At 37.8% G+C, this 22,724-nt stretch overlaps 1 protein-coding gene across 1 annotated transcript in view; it reads right to left on the bottom strand.

The window, feature by feature from the left end:
* Window positions 1-828: 828 nt before the first annotated feature.
* Window positions 829-22,724, bottom strand: part of LOC140230668 (integrator complex subunit 3-like) — a 43,158-nt gene continuing 21,262 nt past the window's right edge. The window contains exons 16-32 of the mRNA XM_072310808.1: window positions 21,784-21,927; window positions 18,062-18,188; window positions 17,348-17,411; window positions 15,353-15,456; window positions 14,794-14,838; window positions 14,151-14,270; window positions 12,599-12,695; window positions 11,630-11,689; window positions 10,541-10,609; window positions 9,273-9,348; window positions 8,260-8,376; window positions 7,977-8,025; window positions 7,182-7,352; window positions 5,618-5,709; window positions 5,049-5,121; window positions 4,124-4,274; window positions 829-1,469 (exon numbers count right to left, since the gene is read on the bottom strand). Of these exons, the coding sequence (XP_072166909.1) occupies window positions 1,392-1,469; window positions 4,124-4,274; window positions 5,049-5,121; window positions 5,618-5,709; window positions 7,182-7,352; window positions 7,977-8,025; window positions 8,260-8,376; window positions 9,273-9,348; window positions 10,541-10,609; window positions 11,630-11,689; window positions 12,599-12,695; window positions 14,151-14,270; window positions 14,794-14,838; window positions 15,353-15,456; window positions 17,348-17,411; window positions 18,062-18,188; window positions 21,784-21,927 (1,637 nt within the window). The 3' untranslated portion in view covers window positions 829-1,391. The remainder of the gene's footprint in view (window positions 1,470-4,123; window positions 4,275-5,048; window positions 5,122-5,617; window positions 5,710-7,181; window positions 7,353-7,976; window positions 8,026-8,259; window positions 8,377-9,272; window positions 9,349-10,540; window positions 10,610-11,629; window positions 11,690-12,598; window positions 12,696-14,150; window positions 14,271-14,793; window positions 14,839-15,352; window positions 15,457-17,347; window positions 17,412-18,061; window positions 18,189-21,783; window positions 21,928-22,724) is intronic.

Here is a 22,724-nt window from a genome sequence, read left to right as displayed (position 1 = left end):
TGTAGGTTTTGTGGGGAGCTTCAACCTGGGAGCTTAAAAAGAAAAAATTAGAAAAGAACATATAGCCGACAGGACTCCTTAAAGGAACAGACCGGCTTATGAACATATTCACAAATGACTGCAATTTTCCCTGCAGGTTCCATGTAGGTTCCTTACTGATAAGCCATGATTTCGACTAAACATAACACACACAAATGATGACCTCAGGTATGGAACATTCAGCAGTGGAAGGTACATGTATCTATATGAGGCAATTAAAGTTGTAAACTTTCTTTTTTTTTTTTTTAAATGAAGTTAGAACTCTCACTGCTTCCTGTCATGCATTCACTAGTTACAGGATCATGATGGTTTTATGGTTGGTGCTATGGCTAATATCAACAAAAGAGATCCTGTTTTTGCCAGCATGTGTTTTTTGTTTGTCCCATAGCTACATTACTAAAAAAATAAATTAATAAAATAAATAAATAAAAGAAGAAGTTAAGAACAGATTTTGATACAATTTTTCAAGAAAGGCCAACTGTGGTAAAAGGAACAGGCGGTATTGTAATTGGTAGTATTCCATACCATGATCCAGATCCAGAATATTTCTTGAAGGATGCCTACACATTACTCTGCCAGTGATGATCCCTTGGTCTTGGTGGAGGTTTGCATTCTCTTGGCACCTCTAGCTTCCCCCGTCATTGCAAATTAAGACCTTATGTGGTACAGTTGATGCAAAATAAAAGATCTGGAGGAGGAGGATCATGTTAATTCACTAAAAAGAAAAAGAAAAAGAAATCACTCCTGTCAACGAGGATCCCACCAAATACATCAACACTATTCCTCTGTCATAAAAGGCACTGAATAAACAAGCGAGAACAAAATTGAGAGATTTCAAACAGTAGAAGGTGGGTGCCTGAATCAAAGCAAAATGTTCATTGATCATGAAGATGATGGTGGCCCCGAAACCCTAGGATGGCATCTTGTCTGTCCAACTTCCGAGCGAAGTCATCCAAATCACACAGGAAACGGTTTCTGACAGTTTCCAGCTCGGCATCCCTTCTCTTGGAGTGCCTGATTGTCTGGATGAGGGGAAGTCTTTGGAGCTCTGCATGGGGTATTAAAGAATGGCTGCACGATGATCCCGCTGCAAACTGGCTTCTCTGTCCTCGAGTAGAAAACTTAAAGAAGTTGATGACGTCCGGACACCGGGCCTCTTGGCCGCATGCACTCCTCTGATTGACTCACTCATACTTTTTCCCGGCTGCGAAAACCCAAGCTCCATCAGTAGCGATACGCTGGGACCACGGATGGATCACAATAATCCCTGCACCAATGGAATGCTGGTGAACAAGAATGTCCTCGACAAATTTCAGATGGATGAAAAGTCTTTGCGAATTTGGGAATTCCCTTCAGTCACTATCTGATCCAGTGACGGAGGCCTTTTTCCTCTTCTTGGCTGGTTTTGACTTAAACTTCACCTCATCATCCTAGGCACACAGACAAAAGAAAATCAAATAATATATAAGTAATAAAATATGATGCAAAAGTCATTGATATGGATTCAATCAGGGCCTATTTCTCAGATCAACCAAATACTAATTAGCCTCATATTGCACATTGAGAGGTTTAGTTGTACCCAAAGTAAAAACTGAAAGTGGCAGAAAGGCATTTTCTTTTGATGGTGCAATACTTTGGAATAGTTTTCCAAGTGAAGTGAGAAATGCTCAAACAAAGCAAACATTTTGTACTCAGTTTCTGAAAAGTCGGCAATATTAATAATAATAATAATAATAATAAGGTCTTATTTACCCAGGGTAGCCTCTTCAGTGTTGCCACTGCTCTACCAGAGGGCCCTGCTATTATTATTACCCTAGCGTTGCCAGGTACCCATTTATACACCTGGGTCGAGAGGGACATTGTGGGTAAAACATCTTGTCCAAGGATGTAAGCACTGGGCGGGATTCGAACTCGCGGTCCTCCGTTCGGGAGTCGGGAGTCTTATCCACTATGCCACATGCTGTATTGGTGATTATCATATACATGATTACATTTGATAATTTGGTATTATGTTTTTTCTTTTTTTTTTCACAAGCAATATTGTTTTGGTAATGACTTGAAGTTATATACACACATGTGTTTGCTATGGTATGTACATGTTTGTAGGAGTGCAGGCCCACCTTTGGTGGTTGTCGGAGAGTATGTGCTGTGGTGACAGGTTTTGTTTTTCTCTTCTTTTCTTTTCTTTTCTTTTCTTTCCTTTTCTTTTCTTTTCTTTTCTTTTCTTTACTCTTCTTTTCTCTCTTTTTTTTTTTCCTTTCTCTGTTTTGAAGGTCATTCACATTGTCATTAGATGAGATAGGCTTTCTGGTTAACTGTTGCACAATGTGTTGCCATGGTAACAGTACATTTTGAATGAAAAATCATGTTAAAAAATATGGATGTGGAGTATTTGGTTTGAAATCTGGCATATGTGACCATTATATGATTTAGATGTTTGAATTTTTCTTATGTTATATATGTAGTTGAAAAGTGCGTTGCCATGTTAACAACATCATTTGAATGAAAATTATAGAATAATACTGCCTTTTTTTTTAGTTTTTGAGTATTGGATTTGAAATTTGGGATATGATATGATCTCATGATATCATAGTTGTGTAGATTTTTTTTTTCATGTTATACATTGTGTTACCATGGCAACAGCATTTTCACTGACAAACACAGAAATTGTCGATATATTTATTTGTCTCAGATTTTGGGCATTAGACAAGAGATATGAGATATGATATACAGCTGTATATGTGAATGCCATTGGGCAGTGTATTCGTATTCTTATTTTATGTTGAGTAACATATTATTATGTTCATAAGTTTGTTATTAGCAAGAATATAATAAGATGGTTGCTGGTTGGGTTCATTTCTTCCCGCTTTGGGTGGGGGTATTTATCACTCTCAGTGAAAGTTTTAATAGGCCCATCACCATGTTATTATCGCTTGTTTGACTAGTAAACGTGTAATTGTCAGTGTACAGTTATTGTGTGACTGTATGTAGGGGACTCAGTGGAAGAATTGTACCTGTCCACATACAGTGTGTTGTAATTGATGTATATGTCTCTGTCTTGTCAACTGTAATGTTTGTTTGTGCAGGGCCCCCTGTAAGAACAGTACTTGCCTACTGATGGGGCTACCCTGTTGAAAAAAGACTGAATAAATAAAATAAATAAAAAGCTACTGCATGTTCAAATCAACTTTGACAAACAATCTATAAATGAAATCACACATTCAGTACTGTGAAAGTTTTGCTATACATGAGAGGTAACAAAAGACTAAGTTAGGGAATTAAACAGTTTCAGATACTTTTCATAACACAATAACACTGGTCACAATCATATATGCAAAAACAACAGCTACATCTACTTGGCATATGTTGTCACTATACTCTAGTTGTATATTTGTATCCATCTTAAAAACTCTTCATTTATCTATCCATTAATCCATCTATCCATTAATCCATCTATCCATTAATCCATCTATCCGTTAATCCATCTATCCGTTAATCCATCTATCCGTTAATCCATCTATCCATTAATCCATCTATCCATTAATCCATCTATTCATTAATCCATCTATCCATTAATCCATCTATCCATTAATCCATCTATCCATTAATCCATCTATCCATTAATCCATCTATCCATTAATCCATCTATCCATTAATCCATCTATCCATTAATCCATCTATCTATTAATCCATCTATCCATTAATCCATCTATCCATCTATCCATTAATCCATCTATCCATTAATCCATCTATCCATTAATCCATCTATCCATTACTCCATCTATCTATCTGCCTATCTTTCTATCTATTCAATGTATATATCTATCTACTTATTCATCTATTTCATTCATCTACAACTCAAATATCTTTCCAGAAATCCAAGTGCATGACAAAATCTCATAATTAGGCCTATCCTCAGAACTATCATTATTTATTTTCATTTATTCAATACTTGTGTTTTCATGTATTCATCCACCCATTCATTCATCTATCCACTCATCCATCCATCCATCCCTCCATCAATCTATCAATCTATCAACCTAATTCCATTTAAAAAGTAGTGTGCAAGAGTGAGACATTTCACCTCCTCTGAAGACGAAGTATCGTCATTGTTGACTGGTTGACTCTTCCTTGCCCTGGGGCTGGTGCTCCCCGGCGACCGTCTGGCAAGCCGACTACGAGTTGTTCTTGACGCATCCTCCAGGTCCTCTACGAGCGCAAAAAGGTCGCTGAACCTGCAATGGCCACATCATCATGATAGAGGGCGTTAAAGACTTGTTTTTTTTTTTGTTGTTTTTTTAAGTGTATCAATATCCCGAGTATTATTTTTCCTACATTTGTAGAAGATAGTTGAGACATGACCTCTGCAAAATATTGGAATTTTTTGTCTCTCTGAACCAATTGCGAGATATGGAGAAGAGTGAAATTTCAACACTTTCAATCAACCTTTGACCTTTGACCGTATAGCCTGCAACTCTCTCTAGAGAATATCTATTGGGTAGTACATGTATACACTAAGTTTCAATATACCTTCAGTCATTGCATAGATATGGGATAAATAGTGAAATTATGAGCATTTGACCTAGACCTTTGACCTTGAAAATGTGCATCCAACTTTACATACACATGCCAAGTTTCGTTATGATACCTCAAATGGTTTTTTAGTTACGCTGTCCACAAAATTGATTATGGACTAATGGACGGAAGGACAGAAGGATGAACAACCCGAAAACATAATACCTCCGGCGTCACTTCGTGGCCGAGGCATAGAAATTGAAAATCGCCTGTCAGCTCTGCTTTTGGGATTAACAAACTGATCTTTCACAAACAACTGTGAATAAAAACTCAGTATATGGTTTGAATTACAAGAATCAATGTTTATTACTTTGGAATCTGTCCTTTCCACTCACAATTCAACAGACATGCACTTAGCTGGATGGGGCATTAATAAATCCACAACCTTGTAATACTTTATACGAAAGAAATAAAATGAAAATCTTGGAACTTGCTTTGTTTTTTGGCTCTCTGTGCACACATTCTGGAACTGCTGAAGACCCTGTAATAACGACTCTTGGCGAAAAACTGTGAATAAAATGCAATATGACATGAAACACGAGATGAATGAGATTGAAAAAAGAAAAGCTCTTAAGAATCTTTCATGAGAAACTGAAATTGATATCTTTGCTGCATGCACAATGTTTTGATATAAATGCACACATACAAACAAATAGTATGTTATGAAAACTTCAAAAAAGAACAAGTATGTGTGCAGCCTTCTCATTGCATTGTATTACGGTGAAATTCACACAATAAAAGTGATAACAGATGTTATGTATCAGAAATTCAAAATGGATCAATGAACTAACAAATTGCTTACCACCACACTACAGTATACAGTGATCAATTACAGTGATCAATTTTCCTTTCTTTATTATCCCTCATTGGAAATAAAGACAAAATTAAAATGTCTTCTATGTAGATAGGCATTCAATCAACCAAATCTTTAAATCAGCAAATTAAAACTGCGGCAATAATGAATGACGATGGACAGGTTTTCACAGTTAAGGTCACAACTTACACAGTGTTTGCCTGCTGGCCGAAGTATGCCTGAGTCCGTCGAGGTGTCCTAAGATCTGTGCAGGCGTAGGGTAGTTCTGCTTTGCTGTTTGTCTGTGCAAGATCAACATACAAATAATCATACAAATTAACATATAAGTATAAAGAGTTGGATGAACATTAGAGCATATGTCACAAACTGGTGTTTACAATTCGAAGTGTCAATAACAGTAAAAGTGGTAGGCAGAAGTAAAAGCCTGCATCATCATACGTGTATATGGGTATATGGAAATATGGAAAAATGAGCAAAGAAAATGGAATCCCATTTTCTTTGCTCATTTTTCCAATAATGAATTATATTCATTTCTGATCAGTTTTTCTCTGTTTACATTTGTTACATACCGTACTCAAAAAGCTGCATCACTTCGGTGATCCCTCGCATTTACTCCCAAGTTGAATTATCCTTCAGGTTTATGCCAGGTTCAAGTGCGTGCGTGTGTGTCACACACAAAGCGTACTGCTATAGCTTCTGACCATCCGAGCATTGAGAATTAAGGGTTTCTGGGACGAACACTGAACTAGGGCTTTCTATAGCTCAGTCGGTAGAGCACCGGGCTAGCAATCCGGAGGTCTCGGGTTTGAATCCCGATGGAATCCCATTTTCTTTGCTCATTTTTCCAATAATAAATTATATTCATTTCTGGTCAGTTTTTCTCTGTTTTCATTTATTTATATGGGTATATGGTGACAAACATTCATTGATTATGCACTGGTCAGGGACTTTGGTATGCATGGATGGTGTTTAGGTTACATTCATACAAATGGATTCAACAATCTATGGCTTATACCTTCACGTGGGATTACAAAAATGACAGTACTGACATGCAAAGAAAACACAACAAAGAAAGGATTCCATGTGAATAACTTCATTAGGATCAGCACTCCACTACAGCTGCAAATTCATTTTTTTTTTTCATTTATTTTTTTCAATTCAATTCAATTTTATTCAGCACATAATAGATCATAAATACATTATGTACACAATAAAAACAAAAGCAATGCATATATATACATGCACAAGTTGAGGAAATTAATGCCAGGACCCCTTTGAAGAATCTGGTGCTTGTTCTTTGGGCACAAAACAAGATTATACAAAGTACAGTCATTAAATGGCATATTGTGCAAAATGAAAAGAAAAAATCAATACAAAAAAACTTACCAGCCCTACACTATACACACACCATGTTCTTATCACACACGCAACAATACACCCAACAGCACACGCAGTACATACATTCAGTAGCAATGTCAGGATCAGAGAAGTGAAGAGAAGAAGAAATTTGGTATCAACAATCTACTAAGTCAGGGATAACAGTTTCTGAAAAGTATGCTGTTTGAATAGTGTCCTGAAGCGAGAAAGTGCAGTGCTGGACTGCTGGAGTAGAATAATCATGAAAGCACAAATTACATTTAAACATACCATGAAACAAAATTGGGAGAATGCTTTTATGATACTTAAACATAAACACAAGAACATCAAACGAAACACATAAACACTTAACAAGGACAGGCCTACGCATACGCACCTTTGGCGTATCCTCTTGGCAGCGTTCGCCGCCCGCACCATGATGCCTTTGATGGCGTCTGCCAGATGCTGCTCGTCTTGCGATGCCCAGTGGCTCAAGATGGACGCCGTCAGCCGGTCTCCGGACTCCACCTTCCTGCTCAGCAGCGGCTTCAGGAATTCCTGCGAAGCCCTGGGGAGAAATGCACATACAATCTTCATATCACATCTCTCCATTATGTCCAAGAAATGTGCTACATGGAAACTATATTGTCAAAATCACTTTCTTTGCAGCATATCTTAATCTAACAGCATCAAAAGGCAAGCTTCAAGGGAATACCAAAAATATGTATATACTGATATGAGTACAATCATAACTATGATGATGCTTCTACTTCTGGCATAACAAATAATAGTGATCATCATCATTGTTATCACCATCAACAAAATTATTACCATCATTCTTATATCTCTTATCATAATCAACATTATGAGTAGTAGTAGAAGTAGCAACATTGTTATTATTGTCAGTACGGGGAAATGGTATTTCTTCATGGAAAGGGTATTGGGTGCTTCATGACTTACACTGTATGTCCACATAAGGTAATAACAAACAGTATGACTGCATCTTTTATTCTATATTTCAAAGAATGGCTAACATCATACTCTCTTCATGACTTTTTCAGCCCATTTCACAATTCAGTCCACCTGTTTATACAGTACGTATATTTCTCGCCAATGCAATGGTCTTCCAGCATGAATGTCAACCATGTACATCAATTTACAGTGCTGGAAAGACCTACAAAATGTGCCTTACCTCTCAAGTTTTAGCATCAGAAGCATGTTGGCCAAGGCCTCAGGATGTTCTGCGTTATGAAAGCACGAGACAACATTCATTATCAAAACATGAAAGAGAAAGGGTAAGGAGAACCAACTGAGCAAGAATGCATTCCTGTTGACGAGGCCCAATTATGATGGTGCAAACGCTTAGAGTGAAACTCTACTCTGTGTTCAACTTAACATTAGTCAACAACACTCATGAGAACGGTAACTATACAGCTTATCTACTGACAGTCGTCACATCCTGCTCTGAAGCTCACCTTTGTATTTGAGTTTGGGTATGAGTGGTACCAGATGTTCTACTTCAATGTCATCGTGGGCGAGCAGCAGCTGCCAAACACAGAACTGCTCAAACGTCTCCCACTCTAACGTTGATTCTGTTGAAATACAAGAAAATGGGTTTGTCAAATTACAACAGTATCATTCTTATCATTGAGCTTTAGCCAACGCAATTCATCAAAATTTCCATGGAATACATTTCCCAAAACAATACAGTTTCTCAAATTCTTCGAGACTTCTTCTCGCTTTAATATCAAAACCTCAAAATCAGCATGTGCAGCAAATTCCTTTTTAATCATTCAAGACCAGACAAGTTGTTTACTCCATGAGAGTTGGCAATAGATCAATGGATCAACTGACTGCTGAATTGAACCAATCACACACTGACTCCATTAAACTCTTTCAGACTTGTTTGGCATGGGTCTATAAGGAACAACATATTTCTTTCTGTATATTTGCCTTTCAGTAGTGAAAATTCACTGGTATACAAAAGGTCCTTTCAATGTGTCCAGCTTTGGTGATGCAAAATGCAACTAAGATAAAGTGCATTTCAAAAACACAATAAGTCCCATCAGGGAAATATCGAACATACTTCACATTGCACTAAAATCACAGAAATAAGACTTCTTCTGTTGATTTTTCCCCTCTATTTCCATTTACAGATGCAATTTTAAAGAAATACTGTAAAACAAGGAATGTTCGCGTGCATTCAAATTTTGCGAATTTCGCAAGCGCAAAGATTCGCAACATTAAAATGCACGCGAAATTTCTTTTCTACACTGTATGCATTGAATGCCAGTGGCAGTTCGCGAAAATTTAATGCCACAAAAAAGGCCGTCGGCTCCAATTCGCGAAAAATTCATGCCGCGAATATATCATGTTTTACAGTACAGCAAAGGGAAAAAAACAACGAGATGGAAGAAGAAACCCTACTACAATGATGACGAAAAACAGAAAGAGGAATCACCGCCTTCAGCTGCAGTGAAACACTCACCTAAAAAGTTTGCCACTTTGTCCTTGTTGAAGACAATAAGGCTGCCTTGCATTATATCACAGATGAGGCCTTGTAACTGTGGACAGGGAGATCACCAGATTAAAGATGAAATGTCAGAGAGCTCACGTAATAGACCTTTAACCTTTATTTTTTTTTCCTGACATGCCCTAGAAAACATACAGCTTCATCTACTTAATCAAGTACTGCTTTTTCTTTTTTCTTTTTTTCCTGACAGGCCCTGCCTGGAAAACATGCAGTTTCATCTCTCTAATCTAGTGCTGGTCTTTCTGATGGGCCCTACAAAACATACAGCTTCATCATTCCAATTTAGTGCTGGTCTTTCTGATGGGCCCTACAAATCATACAGCTTCATCTATCTAATTAAGTGCTATGTGGGGGTAGAGAGGGAAAATTAGAGGAATTGCATGATGAGCTTCTAATTAACATTCAATCTATATGCTGCCCACCCACTTTTCCCAGTCGATATAGTCTAAGTTCAATAAAATATATTAAATATATTAGAGTCTGTGATCCATTTACCATTCCATGCTAAATTCCTGTCTTTTTTCTTTCTTTCTTTCTTTTTTTTTTGTTTTTAAATATCAGCTATTCTGCACAGCCTCGAGATGAGACAAGAAATTTCATTTGTTTGCTAGCTTCTCTTTTGTTTTCTTGTATTTACGTAGGTAAAACATTTTAGTTTGAATTGTTTGCTACATTTTTTTTTCTTTTGCACACTAGATCTGCAAATTCAGAAAGTCATTTATAGCCAAGTTCCCTCTTTCAAATCATAAAACATGTATCTCACACATTTGATATGTTTACATTTCAGTACAATGCAAATGATGATCAAGTGAGATCAAGTATTTTGATTATCTCATTGTCCTTTCGATCAATACCAGCCTTCAAACTCTTGTGCCTGAACTTGTACAAACAGCATCTGAGTTATCTACAAATTTTTGTTCTGTTTGGCATTTTAGTTTGGAAATGTACAGCATTCCAGTTTGGGTTTGTGTTGCAGTACTGTACAAGAGGGAATTTTCGCGGTGCTGAAATTTTGCACATTTCGCACGACCAGAAGCTAGTGTGAAAATAAAAGCACGCAGATATTTTTGCTGGCCATATGTTCCAGTACCTGATGTCTTGATGCCGTGGAATTAAAAACACGCGAAACTCATCTTACCCAGCTGAGCGCGACAGATTAGTCACACAAAAATATCCACGTTTGCAGTATTCAACTAATATCAGTGCTGAAGACATAAACCAACCTGTGATGAATCTATGCACGACACAATGATGTGGAGGAGTTCTATGCATCCCATAGCTCTATCAGCAAACTGTAATAAAAACAAGGAAGCCGGAGAAAGAAAGATAAAAAAACAACAACTTAGTATCAAAACTGTACCATAAATTTTTGCTGCAGTCATGTGTATATCATCTTACCTCTAACACCAGAGGGGTTTCTTGACATTTTGTTTTAAATTTTGTTGTGGTTTTTTTTTGCAAATTTAAAGTAAAGACTGTGTTCATGCTCAGTCATGGTTCTTAGAATTTTCTTGGATTCTTCAGAGTTTAGCAAACTAGAAATGAACTCAACGGGAAAATGTCCAATTTCTCATTTCTCACCAAGATACTATGATTTGATGCTAGATATTATTTGAAGTTATTTACCTACAATACTTAACCCTAACTAGGTCGGGCTATGATAGCCGGGGGGGGGGGGCTCCCAGGCCCCCCCCCCTCCAGATCTCAGCCGTCGACCGCGCGATCGCGACGAGTGGGCACACACATTGCCTATGACGTATTCTAAAGTACCATGAAGTTAATTTTTCAAAAAATTATCATTTATGCTAAATTATGCTAATTTATTCATAATGATGCATGAAATCAGACAATTTGGTTTAAATCACTAAATAAACCTCAAAACAGGCACATTTTTTGTGTAAATATTCTTTTAAGTGTCCTCAGCAAATGTAAGAGAAAAAAATTGTGCATTATTATATTATAAGTATGATACTGTTTTCTGAATTTCTTATGTATTTCTTTGTTTTTTCGACTTTGTTTTTCATTGTTTTTTCGATGAAATTTGTCCGCGACATTGTTCCGAACAAGAAAATATGTTATTATTTGATTTTAATCAATAAAACCCCAAAATAATCTAATAATAATTTTTTGTGATAGCGATACATCGCGCGGAACGTCAAGGAGCCCGGCCTAGTTAGGGTTAACATAATGGAAGCAGAAAAAAATTTCTTTTTGGAACAGATATTACGACTTCAGGTTAGCTGTGGACATGTCTCGGTTGTGAATAGAGTATAAGAAGTAAGAGTGTAACAGCACAGAATAGAAATTGTTACCTGTGTATAGACGGGAGGCACTAGGTAGCAGAGAAGATTGACATCATTTTCTTGACATTCCTGCATAAGGAAACAGTGTGCTTGTGTCATTATTCACCACTCTTCAGTTTTGCGTTCCTTTATGTATTTCACTCAACTCATCCATTTCTCGTTTCATCATTGGACTTGTAATGTAAGTTTCTTTTATTATTATCATTCTGATTCTAGATTCTGATATTAACTACAACAAAAGACAAACATGTTGCCTATTCACCAGCTGAGCACAAAATATTTGAAACATGAGCACAGCTATGTTTTACGTTATCAAACACCAGAACAGCGGTGAGGTCACTCTGGCCATAGAGGCTCTTGGAATGATTTCTACAGAGATATTCACCAGGAACTGATTTATTGATCTCTGTACCATGCTTGTGAAATGTTTGACTTTCAATTAAAACCAGTTTCCTCCTACTAGACCACATACACACAACATGGCTAAATATGTCTGCTCTAACTGAATGCATATTCCCCCATTCAAAAAATATAATTACGACAGCATACTGTAGTCCTGTTTAACCCATCAACTAACAAAGAGGAGGCAGACAATTAAAATTTCTTGTAATACACCTTTTTCTGATATGAATTTCACTGACGAAACATACAATTGTAACTCCCCTTACCGCAGAATCGGAGCAATAAAATAAAAAGTTGCGAATAATGGATCCTAACTTGTCCTGCTGGAGTTGGGAGCGGTACGCAACCCTAAACATAATCACAGGCAAGGTCAAATAGACCTTAACTTCTGCCAAAGTGGGGGAAAAGAACCAACTCCCATGCCTATCTAATGGCTTATAGCTTTCAACTGCTCTTGACAGCAGATCATGGTTCCTGAGATGAGATTGAAGATGAGATATTTCTCGGTACTGGTGTTTCCATACGGGGACATTCACGTAAGGTAATGTCAATACCAAGTAGATAATCACAACATACCATGAAATCCTTCACTAGACACGCTGCCAAGTCCCGGGACTCTGTATTCTTACACAGCTCTTCGTACACATGGAGTTTGCTCTCCCCGTCTTTACTACTGCAGAGGTCAGAGGTCAACGTAAAAAAACAGAAAATTCACTCATATCAAGATTAATATCGTATGGTTCACTTTCAACAAAAGACAGTACACATTTTTTCATGCATTAGCCTCTGATAATCACAAGTTTGTTTGTTTGTTTTTTTAATCCCTAGCAATCAAACACTGCACAGTTGTAAATTAATTAATCTGGCAGTATAATCAAAATGCTGCAGGTGCTTGCAGTACGACTTAAATCGTGAATATACACGTCTTGACAGTCAAAATTTACAAGGAGACACATTTTTGTCATGTAGTTAACACTGGGTATATCAAAAACATTATTTTCCTCAGTCTGATGTTTCCACCCTAGTGCAAACAACAGTTCTTTAATATTTAGTGCAGCAATACTTCATTTTTACCTGAGCATGCAAAAATAGGATTAGACCTTCTATAGCTTTAATCAAGTTGACTTACTAATAAGTAATATCAAAATAACAACATTTATCAAAGGTAGGGGGAAAATAAAAAGTTAGGACATTTTGCAAGTTCCACTCACATGTGCAAATAAAATGTGGACATTCTTGCTGTGTGGAAATTTCTGTGCATTTTGCACAACGCAAATTTATTACTATTATTATTTTTTTTTTTTTTTGCAGGTAATTTGTGATACTATTTCATTTTCATAAAGGAAAATTTGTGAAGTGACAACAACATCTCCTTACTTAATTGGCATGTGTAATTAAAATGTCATTTCTTTTGAAAACCTGCAATATATTGAAATTCAAAACCTTCTCACATTACCACCTGACTTTAATGGAAGCATTGTTGTTCTGTTGGTTTGCTATCACTTTAGTCATTACAATCAAAACCTGAACACACAGTGGACTTGTCCCCATGAGTTTTGCTTCCTGCTAGAGAAACCAAGATTCAACGTAATTCTCGGTATCGCCAATGTGCAGAAAATTTCTGCGCATCCTGAAGAGCTCTGTCACAGATGCACTGTGGGATTCCTCGGTGCCCTTGTTCGCTTCCGGTTGTCTCACGCGATTCGCAGTTCCCATACGATTAAATGGAGTTATTTGTCTGCTTTTCCGTTGTTACCCCTTTTTTTCTTGGCTATGTTTCAGCTTAAAAGAGTTGAAAGTTTCTAAGTTTTACTGATTTGCGGTCACTAGAGTCATGGTTCACTACTGCAAGGCTTCAATGTGCGTGCTGGTCACATGATGGAAAGCAAAGAAATCTTCAACAAAAAATACCTCTGGATAAAGACAGAGCGTGATCTGAGTGCATGTGCAGTCAAAACTGGGGCAAGTTTGTCCTGTGAGCTATCCCATAATGCATCTAAAACGCTGCTCGGCGCATGTCACCTAGGCACTGGGCATTGGCATTGGTGATATCGAGAATTCAAAACACAGGCACCTCCAGCTGTGTGAGGAGAGAGCATGGAAAGGGGGGTGGAGGGGTGGTACCCACCTGGCATGGAGGAAGAAGAGGAGGAGGTAGCCGAGCTTTGGGTGCTTCTCATACATGTTGCAGAAGAGAATCAGTAGCTGGATCGGACAGCTGTTGTCTTCGGTGTCCTGGCTGAGGTTTCTGGGAGGTTTAAGGGTGACATGGAAACAGAACAGGAAAGTCTTTAAATGCTGCAATACTCCAGGTAGTCAAAGCACAAGGACCGGATGACTTGTGGACAAGCCATCTGAACCTCTTTTCTTCCAACATTTCCTTCGACATCAGTATCTGTCTTTGAGTTTCATGCCACAAGTCAAATAAAACTTTATCCTTCCACAGCAGTCAAGGTCTGTTTTCACCTTTGACTTCATTTCAACATTTTGAACATGCATTGTGAGCATCAAGGCATGGCCAATGCGAAGTAAGTTTCTAATGCTCAAACATCTTGTCAAGTCACAAAACATCCAACTGCATATGATATTTCACATTTGTGGGATTTTTAAGATGTAGATATTTTCATTAAAAAAAAAAAGACTGCTCTAATATCCTAAATGTTACAAGTCACAGTGTATTACATGGACAATCTGTTACAAAAATTTATCACTAAACATGGTGAATGTACTGTTTCAATGGCTTCTTCTCTGAACAAGTGAATAATTCTTACCTGAACATAACAAAGAGTGGCTTTCCAAGAGCATCTTCCATTGTTCTGTGGGGGAAAAATTGTAAAAACTCAACTTATGGCAGAAACTATGATTTTTACCCTTGAAATGAGAAAAAAAAAACATGAACAAAACACACAGGTTGTCAAGAATTAAAGATTCAAATGTTTTCAGAGTTGCAAGACTTAAAAAAAACACATAAAGTTCTCAATGATTACTAATGTCATTAGGTGAGAATGATTGGGTTGATCAAAGAAAAAAGCTCTGAGAATGAAGGTAAACACTGAGGGCTATGGAAATTAATGGCTTAATGTACAGGATCTTATAATGAAAGGGTTTACCCAAGTGCTCTATATATAGAAGATCTAATAAACCAAACCTCTTGAATATTGAGGGGGGCATAGAAAGGCTCTTATCAATGACTTATAGACTTAATAAATGGCTCTTATAGACTAAAGGGTCAATATCTTAAACCAGGAACTCTACATCTTAAAGGGCTCTGACTTTTGGGTTGGGTTGATAAGGAGGCTCTAAAAGTGAGAGCCTTTTTATGCCACTCACTCATCATTGATCTCCTCAGGGAGGATGTTTCCCACAAACTGCTGGTTGTACAGATTGCAGAGGAAGTGTGCCAGCGGGGTGGCAGTTTCTCCATCAAAATCACTCTGTGAGGGAATAATGCAAAGCGAAGGCATGAAACATAAATCAGAATGTGTCTTTGCCAATACCAATAATGAAACCACTGTGCCTGCTACGTCTGTGAAACTTCGTCCTCAGACCACACTTTACCAACGTTTGATGGTACTACCACAAGGCCAGATGCCATTACATCTCAGCCTGTGCACATGACTCTCATGTCTCCACTACATCCAACACTGTAGTTAACTCCGAAACGTTCTAAAGCAAAAGATGTGGCAATATATATGAATGTTTCACTCTTGTATGGGGTTCATCATTCTGGACAATTAACGGCAGATGTCATTAAATTATAGATATCATCAAAGACAGTCAGTTTGCCAGCGCAATTGTATCCTACTGAGCAGCAACTGTGCAGCTAAAGAAATTATGTAAGGGGGATGCTGTACACCACACACCAACTGATGAAAATGACATTGCAACATGGTATGTACCAGTCAGGAATCTTTGACCAGTCTACTCCACGTGGTTTACAGAAAACAAAGTGTTTGAGCTAATGAATCTACATCTGTAGAAGAGGCTGTGAAAACCGATGAAACTTGAAATGGGAACATTTCTAAATAAACGTTGACTCAGACAGCCATGAATATGTTGCTAACGCTAGAGACGAATTGACCAATAAAAAAATCTCAAGAGGATAATCATTCAACATGAAATGATGGTGGTACGATGTACTAAACACAGGATGACAAGTGCCCTGTTGTGTCTTTCAAGAAACACGTCTCAAAGCTCAACCCTAACTTTGACACATTCTTTCAAACCCCTACAGTGGTCGCACCACCCACGGGACCATGGCACAAAAAGTGTCCCAGGCGGGGTTGGGTTAAGATACATACTTGGCACTATGATGGTGCAGATTTAAAAAACTGCAAGCTTGTCAAGAGTGTATACACAAATCACTGCCTTAGGGCTACATGCATTATGATACTAGACAAGACTGGTTTTGCATCTAGGGAGATCTGTAAGGTATCTGGTCATAGAAATGAAGGAAGCCTTGCTCTATGCATCAGCCGGGTTAGTAACAACAAGAAATACAACATCTCCGACACTTTGTCATCAGCTCTACATAGAAAACTAGACCAGAAACGCTCTAAAACAGAAAACGTTGTGGCCAGGAGCCAGCAGCTGCGGGCAATGCCTCAATTTGTCTAAAGACATCTGGAAAGTGGTGAAACTGAAGATGCTGTAAGTGTTGCCCCTAAGCTTCAAATAAAAAAAGGGGTAAACTTTCACCTAACATACTCTTTGACTAGTTCCCGAGAAATTGAGGAAATGCATCGCACTCTGTATCACATCTTGTGTTAAGAGAGAAATAAGGACTGTGCTCATGCAACAAGAGACAGAAACAACATCACAATAGCTGGCAACTTCATTGCTAAAGAAATACATTCACTCTTACCTACACCACAACATTGAAAACTCAGTGTGCCGTTTCAACACAGCCCCTTTGTGCTGAACAATTGTAATGTGACCATAAACAACTACACATTCAATTTAACTATTTGAAGCGCTATAAACTTCGAAATATGTCAGCATAAAATGTTTTGCAAATTTTGAACTTCGCATTCACTTTCTCTTTGGTCATGGACTTTGCTGTCCATTTTCTTACAGTGGATATTTGTCCCAGGATCATCACTCTTACAATTGTAAGTGAAATTGTGTTTTTTACTGTTCATGCCATATATATATACAAACAATGGTTACAGATAATAATAACTGCGTTGTATGGCTCTATTTCATGGGATATAATATTGCATTCATCTTTGATTCATGCAATACTGGTTCTAACTCGTGCGACATTCCCTTGTGTTGCATTCACTGCCATCCAATATGATATAGATATTGAATAATGCTTCTTACCATTTCCAGCAGGTAGCTGCAGAGTTCTTGCATCGTTTCACACTGTGTCTCCACATCGTCATCCCTATGAAGACAAATGCAGAAACGGATGAGATGCAAATTTGTTCAGACATGTACATCCTTTAACAATAACCTCAGTTTGTACAATGGGAGTACTAATGAATATCAGTTATCACCTTCATCTCCCATACATCAAAAAAGGGTGGTACTTGAGTTCAGTAGCTTTGGTATATAACAAAAAGAGTGACCAGGGTCCACTTCTTATTGTGGCTTACAGTTTGTCATCATTCTCCAGTGACATGAAAGAAATGAAATATGCCATAAAACGATGTGCAACAACAAGAATAAGCTTTACAATGACATATTTTGATGTTTGTACGTCCCTCCTTGAAAGTGCATAATGATGCAATATGAGAGTACTACGTTCTTAAACACCTACAGAACTTTTATTCTGGAATTCACTGCAAAGACAAGCAATGACAGGAATACCAAGAATTGAACTGAACTGAACTGAATTGGAAAAGGTATCTTATTGAGCAATATCTATCGCAGCCCGCAGGCTCAATTGTAGACATTGTACAACGGGACCATGAATACATTGAAAAATTATGCACAAGATAGAAAAAATATATACAGAATGACAACAATAAAAAGACACACATACTCATCTTAACTAGGAAGGGACAGTCACAAGATTACATCTGCCTAACCCACCTTTGTTCCAAAAGACTTGCACAGAACTTCTTGATGTCACCGTCCATCTCGTCCAGTAGCTGGTCAAAGTTCACCTCTTCCTCCTGCTTGATGGGTCTGAAGAGCATGTCCACAGGATTCGGCCGACCTGAAGGGGTGGGGGGGGGGGGGGGAGTCAGAACCCATTTTAAATTACCTTTTCTCACACCAAACTTTCAGGATTTATTTAGCTACTAACACTGACATTTTGGCAGATGATTCTTTATCTAAATGAGTAAGCAAGTTTGGCTGGGCCTAATTGGTTCTGCAGCTTTTTTATCTGTCTTCCGAATATGCTGTCACCTAAGAATGTTGCAAAACAGAGTTAGAATATTTCACTTTTCAGACGCAACTATGAGTAAACTCTTGTCTTCATATTTACATATGACTTTTTCAGGTATTAGTCAGCAAAGGCAATGAAACAACCCACAGTCCATGAGCTGACCATGGCATACACATTTCTGCATTCCCATCCACTTGAAATTGTGTCACCCACTTGTTGGGGACACTGCATGTAGTCTTCCACTGAACCTAATGAACTGCTTGTGAAAATATCTAGAGTAAATGATCTGAACAAAACTAGCAACAGGGCACAAATTGGAAAAGTGATGATAACATGCTAGGGCTGGAAAACATGATATATTCGCAGCACGAAATTTTCGCAAATTGGAGCCGCCAACTTTTTTCACAGCATGAAATTTTCGCGAAACACCATTGGCATTTAATGCATAGGGTGCAGACAAGAAGTTTCCTGTGCATTTTAATTTCGCCAATTTTGGAGCTCACCAAATTTGCGAAATTAAAATGCATATGAACATTCCTCATTTTACAGTATTTGAATTGGCCAATGAAGTCCAATGTAATACTTTGAGTATCAATAATTTGTAGTCCTTTGGTGGAATCAAAACAAGCTTTGCATCCAAAGTACATGGCAGATTCGATCACTTATTATCCCAAACAATCATGAAGAATCAATGATGAAAAAAGCTCCTCTATAACAACAAACTACAGAGTACTTAAGTGTGACATCACAGCCAATCATCGCCATATAAATTAGTTGTAAACAACCTCAGATAACCTGAATGTCTCTAAAAACAATGGCTGCTAACCATGCTCGTACTCCACTTTCTACAGCCTTGTGCAAAGGGTATTTTGTATGGACAACTCTATTAAGCTACAACAGAAGACTGCGACATCACCACTTTGATACTCTTTGTTATCTCACTATACTCTTCCATGGACAACACTACATGTATCTGTTGGCGATTGCTGATGCAGTCAGCTCCTTCTGTTGTCGCCATTGACTATTGTCATGAAGTCAGGACTGCCAACACTGGACTCTAGTTGAGAGTGAGACTCCCATAGGCCAATGCTATAATTTAGGAGTCAAAATGAGTGAGATCAATAGAAATGCATGCAAATGAAATACAGTTTTAGCGTGAGAACGGACCAAAATGTGTGAGTCTCACGCTCAATGCGTGAGAGTTGGCAGCCCTGTGAAGTGATGAGATCCTACTGAATTAGAGTATGACTGATTTCAACAAGTGCAGTCAAAACTGAAGAATCAAAACATAGTGCTGCTGTGAGGATCTTCCCCTCTTCCCTTAATGTGGTCATATGGATTGTTTTACAATACTGTTCTACTGATCATTCAAATCTTGACAAGTTAGTTATTCTAAAGCTAGTATTGTGATCATTGAAATTTAAACAAAACAGGTGCACCAGCTAAAGTTTGTGCCACCATCAAACAATTGTTTGCAACAGCTGAAAAATATCCATCCACAATAGGTTCGGAATGCAAAATTTACATAAAACAGGTGTGCAGGACACAGGTGTTTATAGCATACCTTATTGTTTACAATCACCGTGCAAATTCCATATGGTACAAAAAAACAATGTTAGTCTTTTGTTATAGCTTTAGTTGAAACAGGTGCAAGCATGGTTAGCAACAATAGAGGCAAGGTTGCTTGGAACCAGTTTCCATGGCGATGAATGGCTAAAGTCAATGTAAACAGGTGAAAAGAACCTCATCAGGTTTTGCCAGAATTTCTACAAACACTCCCACCTCATTTATGACAAATAAGTCTGGTTATTTTTTCTTTTCAAGAGCAATTCCTTCCTGGTATTACATTTTGTAAGAAAACAGTAAAAATCAGAGCAGTAGATCTGTGGAAACTTCGACTGAACCGAATTTCATTTTTCTCCAATACAGGGGCATAGACAGAACTTATCTACTAAGGAGGATATGCAAATATGTATTACTCTTATCATATATCAAGGACAGGTCTAAAGATATTTTTCTTAGGAGAGAAATGAAACTTGATGATTTTTTTTTTGTGTGTGTATGTGTGTGTACAAACTGAATGAAGAACTGCTCAAAACCTACATCTCAGTGTCTCTGATTTTTCCCAAAAATATTTCACTAAAATGTACTTCTTTGAATTTTTTTTTATTTTCATACAAAGTAACATAGTAACAGGACGGAATTTCCTTGAAGAGTAGAGTACAGAATATAACCTAAAAATGGTTTATCTGACATTAATGTCATTTAATCTGACTTAGATTATGATTTCTTCTAAGCTGTCCTGTTCAGAGTTTTGAATGAACATTATTCAAGTGTGAAAAATATAGTGAACTGATGAGCAAGTGAACTGCAAGATACTGTGTAAGATTAAGATATTGATGATGATGATGATGATTATGAATGATGCTGATGCTGATGATGAGTGATGAGTGATGATGATGAATGATGAATGGTGATGATGGTGATGATGATGATGATGATGATGGATGATGATGATGATGGATGATGATGATGATGGATGATGATGATGATGATGATGATGATGATGATGATGATGATGATGATGGATGATGATGATGATGATGATGATGATGATGATGATGATAACAATGATGATGGATGATGATGATAATGATGATGGGTGATGATGATGATGGATGATGATGATGAATGATGGGTGATGATGACGATGATGATGATGGATGATGATGATAATGATGATGGGTGATGATGATGATGATGATGATAACAATGATGATGGATGATGATGATGATGGATGATGACGACGATGATGATGATGATGATGATGATGGATGATGATGATGATGGATGATGATGATGATGATGATGGATGATGATGATGGATGATGAAGATGATGATGACGACGATGATGATGATGATGATGATGATGGATGATGATGATGATGGATGATGATGATGATGGATGATGATGATGATGATGATGATGATGATGATGGATGATGATGATGATGATGATGATGATGATGATGATAACAATGATGATGGATGATGATGATAATGATGATGGGTGATGATGATGATGATGATGATGATGATGAATGATGGGTGATGATGACGATGATGATGATGGATGATGATGATAATGATGATGGGTGATGATGATGATGGATGATGATGATGAATGATGGGTGATGATGACGATGATGATGATGGATGATGATGATAATGATGATGGGTGATGATGATGATGATGATGATAACAATGATGATGGATGATGATGATGATGGATGATGACGACGATGATGATGATGATGAGTGATGATGATGAGTGATGATGATGATGGATGATGATGATGGATGATGAAGATGATGATGACGACGATGATGATGATGATGATGCCAGATGAAGTCCTACCTCTGTCCTCGTCTTCCTCATCACTGAATGCAGCATCCTCACTACTGTGCCTCCGGTGGCCGTGGCCAAAGTGGCCCGAGGAATTATTGTTGGTCGTGGGGATTGGCTCCGGAGCTGCGTCGGGCACTGGACTCTCTGGTTTAGCTAGATGAGAAGTTTGTAAAGTAGCAGCAACATAGCGACATCACTGACGGTTCACTCTTGACTGCCTATGTGTCGATGAATGACGTATGCCGACCATATGGGATACATTATTGACAAGGAGAGTTAAACATGTATTCGTCTGCAGTTTAAGTACAATATATACCTGCAGTCAATGGGAGTATTTGTAGTTGTTGTTGTTTTCTTACCAACAAAAAAGATCCCATTTCCATGCGTTAGAAGAATACAACACTGTACAGAAATCATATAGCATCACAGTGGCATATGTACAACTTAGGCTTTAAAGGTACCTGTGTATGCATGTGAAATATGTAAGCACCTCTGGAATTTCCATTTTCTGTAGAAGGTTAAGACATCCTCAAGATGGCCTACAGAATACTGTATATGCCAAATATTTCGCGAGGTTTTTATTTTTGCGAATTTCGTGACTTGGGTGCTATTCGCGAAATTAAAGACACATGAAAATATTGACTCTGATCCCGATGTGAATGTGACGTACGCATGTACATTTCCCTGTCCAGTACAGGACTCCACAATCGCGAATTTAACCACTCGTGAAATCGTTGGGAATTCCCGATTCGCGAAAATTTAGACTCCCAAATATATGGTGTATACAGTAAATAAGCTTGTATTCTAAGTTGTCATGATAATGAAACAAGATAATGCATCCAAGACAGCTCTTGTTTAAGGTACAGTCTGACTTTTGCCATTTCTGACCTCCCGTAATACTGAGCAAACAATGAAAATTGCCCTTTAAAGAAACATATTACTGTTAACCC

The sequence above is a fragment of the Diadema setosum genome, chromosome 7, assembly GCF_964275005.1.
Source record: "Diadema setosum chromosome 7, eeDiaSeto1, whole genome shotgun sequence".
NCBI lineage: Eukaryota > Metazoa > Echinodermata > Echinoidea > Diadematoida > Diadematidae > Diadema > Diadema setosum.
The sequence above is the reverse complement of the archived record's forward strand: the minus strand, read 5'-3'. Positions and strand labels throughout refer to the sequence as shown.